The following is a 5,064-nucleotide window of genomic DNA, read 5'->3' as shown; positions in this document are numbered from 1 at the left end:
ATGATGAATCGGAGTATTATTTGAAACGTTGATGAAAAAAACATAGAGAGTCAAATCCAGAAGCTCTCAAATTCAATAGACTTTCCAATCTTCAAGAATGTAATTTTTTTTAACACTAATTTTGATGAAAAAAACATAGAGTCAAATCCAAAGCTCTCAAATTCAATAGACTTTCCAATCTTCAAGAATGTAAAAATTTTTAAAACTAATTTTTTTCAGCACTCCTAAATTATTATTAATATTTTGTTAGCCACCTTCCGTAAGGCCTATAATTGAACATGAATGAATGAATGAATGAATGTTTTTAGTAACATCGACGAGGTCAAACAATCTATGGGACCAAGGGGTTACAAGCAAAGAAAAGTATGCAGAGTCCCAATCACTATGCCCACTAAACCTCCTTTTCCTTCCGCATCTTGAATCTGTGTATCTTGATTAGGAAATATACAATCCTTGTTATCCTTTCTTTTAAAAAAATTACTCAAATTGTTTACATTTATTGACTTCAAATCTTTGAAACAAATGACGAGATGAAAATCACTTAACAGATCTTGCCGCAGTAGAAGGGATGAGAGTCACTTCCAATTCTTGATATGCTCAAATGTGTGACATCTCTAGTTGGACCAACCTTAACCATAAGAGAAAATGAGTTCCTTCTCTACCTAACCACGCTTGTACAGTCCTTGAATTAACCGACAGTGGGAAAATTATCAGGAGGAAATATTAAATGGAACTGTCTTTCTGAGACGTAATGCTTGTAATGTAATCCAATGAGGAAAATCAAAGATGCCCACAAATTCCGTGAACAATTATGTCTGTCCAGATACAGAGCAGAGCATTTGTAACAAAGGTCAAAGGTAACTTTTCTTTTTGTTTGGATTCTTCATTTGTCTGTATACTAATTAAAAATATCTGGTTCTCTGATCATAATACTGAAAATGATGTTTTTAAGTTTTTCCCATTTAAAATTTGGGATTAATGCTTAAGCAATTGATTGTTCTGCCAAGTCCAGAGGACATATGCGTCTGCACCAACAGCACAATTCAGAGAATTTGCATGAGCTCAGTTTTAATGTTTCAGAGTTTTCAAGTGTTCTTCACATAATGCTGTTGTGCAATAACTCTGCACACAAAAAGCATGGCATGTAGGCGACATTAACTTGGTACACAGAAAGAATGGGCTTGTAGAGGACAATATAGTAAGTCACGAGCATTCTTGCACATGTGATGGTACTGTCACTTCAAACCTTTTCCAAACACGAGTTAAAAACCAGGGGCTGTATCATGAATTGATATTCACAGTACATTACATTAGCCTCCCGTGACCTGGTCGGATTGTGACTCTTACTATTGTATGACAAGCCCAACTTGTGATTATAAGTAAAATCTGTCCGCCCAAGTGTTAAGTTTGTCTTTGATTGTATCAAGATTCAGCTGAGAATATTCTTATAAAACCAGATCGAACAAAAGTTTTAATAGTTGCTTCCGATATTTATATGCATATGGTGCCCACCAGGTAATCTGGACAGAGCTTTGACTTTGAAGATATCAATGTGGGGATACTTTCTGTTTGTCGTAATTTAAAGCCCATTAGCTTGTCTGTTCCGTACGTTTTACTGATTCCTTAATTCGACCACATTCATACCCCCACCCTCACGCATTTTACTGATATTTAAGACTCTTTGATTCTCATTTGTACAAAAAAGATAGGCGTAATACTAAAATTACAGCGGATTTAGCAATATTTACGGAGAGCTGAAAGAGATTGCAGTATGTGCAAGGCATTTGCTGCCATGGAAATGTATATATTCCAAGCATTTTGCCTTGAAATGAAATGGGTGGCGTTGTGTTTGTTGATTTTATGCAGAACAATCGCGGCCAGTTCAAATGGTAAGCAATTTCATGTTCGTTACTCCTTTTTTAAACATAGCCGTATTATTAGAGTTCTGTCTAATATATTGAATCTGATTGTACAGAGACTGTTGAGTACGATACTTCTACTTATACAGAGGTATGCTCTATGTTGTGATTTGGTCTTCATTTTTCCTTTCTTGGTTGAGTCTTTTGGAGAGTAATTATTGAGCAATTTGATTTTCAGTGCCAAATACACCCAGCAGCACCTCTTTACGGTGGAGGCATACTTGTTAATCCTGGTTTTGAAGATGGAACACAGGGCTGGACAGAATTAATTGGGAAGGCTAACTTGCATATAGAGTCTGAAAATAATGGCAATAAATACGTTGTGGCAACTAATCGCCAAATGGGGAATTGGACCCCATCACAGAAGCTAGAAAATCTAAGTCAAGATATAAAGTATACTCTCTCAGGTAATAATGGATTTTTAGGAATTAATAGCCCAATAGGTTATATTTATGATTGTGTGCATTGATATGGGATTGAATGTGCAGCATGGGTGCAGATCAGGGGAGCTGCAAACTCTGCCTTTGTGAAAGCAACTGTGGATATAGATAATACAACTTCTCTGTGTGCCGGGAATGTGATGGCTAGAAATGGATGCTGGTCTTTCCTCAAGGGCGGTTTTGTTCCTGACTGGTCCCCCTCTTATTCAAAGCTCTATTTTGAGGTTACTTATCAGCTATACCCATCTAAATTTCTCTGGAATTCTGCAACATTTCCCCAGTATTTTGATATTCATTAGGTTGGTGCCTTTGCTAATTTGCAGAGTAACAATACAGATGTTGATATCTTAGTTGATAGCGTTTCCATACAGCCCTTTACAGAAGAAGAATGGTGTTTACAGCAACAAGATAGAATTACAAAGGTATTAATATAACAGAAAGTCTAGGAGTTCAATTCTTTTCTTAAACATTGCAGGATTTTGTTGTAATTCCTGTTAATCTGACCTGATTCAAATATTGATTGACTACTGAAATCACGGACAGAATAGAATGAGAAGAGTGAGTCTTCATGTCACAGATCTGCAGGGCAACCGGCTGGAAGAGGCCAATGTCACAGTCAAGCAGATTTCTAGACAGTTTCCATTGGGTTCGGCAATAACAAAGACCATTCTTGGAAATGAACCATATCAGGTTATTTATCATGCCCTGTAATTACAGTCATTACAGACTCTAGATACTGTCAATAGTCTCTTTGTTTGTGTGGCTAGATGAGATGATTTTTAATATTATTTAGCAGAATTGGTTGTAAGACCTATAAGAGCGGTGGTGTAAGGTAGCCAAATTGGAACTAACAGCCCATTCTATTGCCTAATGACCCTAATAGCCAGCTGCAGGCAGAACACTCTGTTTCTGGTAGCCTAACTGAATCTATTTTGTTTACTTTATAATGTAACATGGGTTGGTAAAACGCCATACCTACCAAAATTTGAAACTATAGACAAACTGGGGAATGCCTAAAAATTCGGAAAAAATCCAGGAACACAAGTGAAATAAGCCAGGACTTTTCTATAAAGAGTATTCATTATCAACTTTTTTTTTTGTTTTTAATTTTAAAAATTGATTCTTTGGACTAGATTTCCGATTCTTTACTGTCTTGCCAAGAACTTCTGAATTTGATTATTTTCTTCAAGCAGAAGTTAAATATATTCTCTGTGTTGAATTCAATGCGACAGAGATGGTTCCTGAAGAGATTCAATACTGCTGTATTTGAGAACGAGCTGAAATGGTACGCGACAGAGCCTAAGCCAGGGAAGCTTAATTACAGCCTTGCAGATCAGCTGCTGGAGTTTTGCGATGCAAATGGCATCCAAACTCGTGGGCACAACATTTTCTGGGAGGATTCAAGATACATCCCTTCCTGGGTCACTTCCCTCGACAAGGAGGAATTGCAGAAAGCAGTCAGGAAGAGAATTGAGTCTTTAGTGGAGAGATATGCAGGCAATTTTATCAGCTGGGATGTGAGCAATGAGATGCTACATTTCTCATTTTATGAGGAAAAACTCGGGCCCGATGCTTCACAAGACTTCTTCCAGGCGGCCCAGCAGATTGATCCCCGGACACCCATGTTCATGAATGACTATAATGTCATCGAGGACTGCGCCGATTCTGAGGCCACAGCGGATGCTTACATTCAAAAACTCAGAAAAATCAGAGAATCAGGACAAGTTATGGAAGGAATTGGGCTGGAAAGCCATTTCAGCAAACCAAATATTCCATTCATGAGGGCAGTTTTGGAGAAATTGAGTACTCTTGGCCTACCCATTTGGCTTACAGAGGTTGATGTTGCCAAAAAATTCGATCATGAAACCCAGGTAAGGAATTACACGATTTCTATGGTCTTTTCTTGAATTGATCATCATTATGCATTGCTTGCATATTTGCAGAAATCAATTTGGAGGATATTTTGCAGGCTGCATATTTGGAGGAAATATTGAGAGAAGGATTTTCTTTTCCAGCAGTTGAGGGAATAATTATGTGGACTGCTCTTGGCCGAAATGGGTGTTACCAGATGTGTTTGACAGACAATGACTTCAATAATTTGCCAGCAGGAGACAGTGTTGACAGACTGCTGGCGGAATGGACAACTGAATTGGACGACATGACCGATGAAAATGGGTTATTCAAATTTAATGGATTCTTTGGAGATTACGAATTCTCTGCCACCTATGGCCAAAAGAATATCACCAAAAGCATGTCTGTCTCTCAAGGTGATGGAGTGCAGCACATATATATTCAGATCTGATTGTACAGCCTGCATGTTATGTTTTGAGGAGCTGCGAAATTGCCTCCATTGATGCATTCTTCAATTAACATCACATTTTTTATTTGTCTAATAAAAGTTGTGTTTAAATAATATATTTTTTAAGTTTTGATTTGTTTAATTGGTTAATTGGTTAAAATGTGCCGTTTAAACCAAAATCAATGATAGTATCTTTAAGATTAATATTCCAAAAGATAAAAAAATTGTATGAATTTCTCACACTCAAATAATACAAAATTTGGATGTTGACTTAATTGTGTAACTTTTGTTAGAATGGACACGTCACATACTTAAAGTTTGTAACAATATGGTTACATTATAAAATTAACCAATTCATTTAAGTATGGAAATTAGTTAAGCATGTAAAAGTGTAAAGGAACATGGG

General features: G+C 36.9%; 1 protein-coding gene across 1 annotated transcript; it reads left to right on the top strand.

Annotated features, from left to right (window-relative positions):
- The first annotated feature begins 707 nt into the window (after window positions 1–707).
- On the top strand, window positions 708–4,772 carry LOC131034635 (endo-1,4-beta-xylanase 5). Its single transcript, XM_059214143.1, has 9 exons — window positions 708–857; window positions 1,013–1,889; window positions 1,976–2,010; window positions 2,098–2,326; window positions 2,408–2,583; window positions 2,683–2,781; window positions 2,903–3,049; window positions 3,592–4,230; window positions 4,329–4,772. Exons 2-9 carry the CDS (start codon window positions 1,772–1,774, stop codon window positions 4,659–4,661), a joined length of 1,776 nt encoding a protein of 591 aa, XP_059070126.1. The 5' UTR covers window positions 708–857; window positions 1,013–1,771; the 3' UTR covers window positions 4,662–4,772.
- The last annotated feature ends 292 nt before the right edge of the window (window positions 4,773–5,064 follow it).

The sequence above is a fragment of the Cryptomeria japonica genome, chromosome 11 (genome assembly GCF_030272615.1).
Source record: "Cryptomeria japonica chromosome 11, Sugi_1.0, whole genome shotgun sequence".
In the NCBI taxonomy this organism is placed as follows: domain Eukaryota; kingdom Viridiplantae; phylum Streptophyta; class Pinopsida; order Cupressales; family Cupressaceae; genus Cryptomeria; species Cryptomeria japonica.
This window is presented reverse-complemented; position numbering and strand designations above follow the sequence as displayed.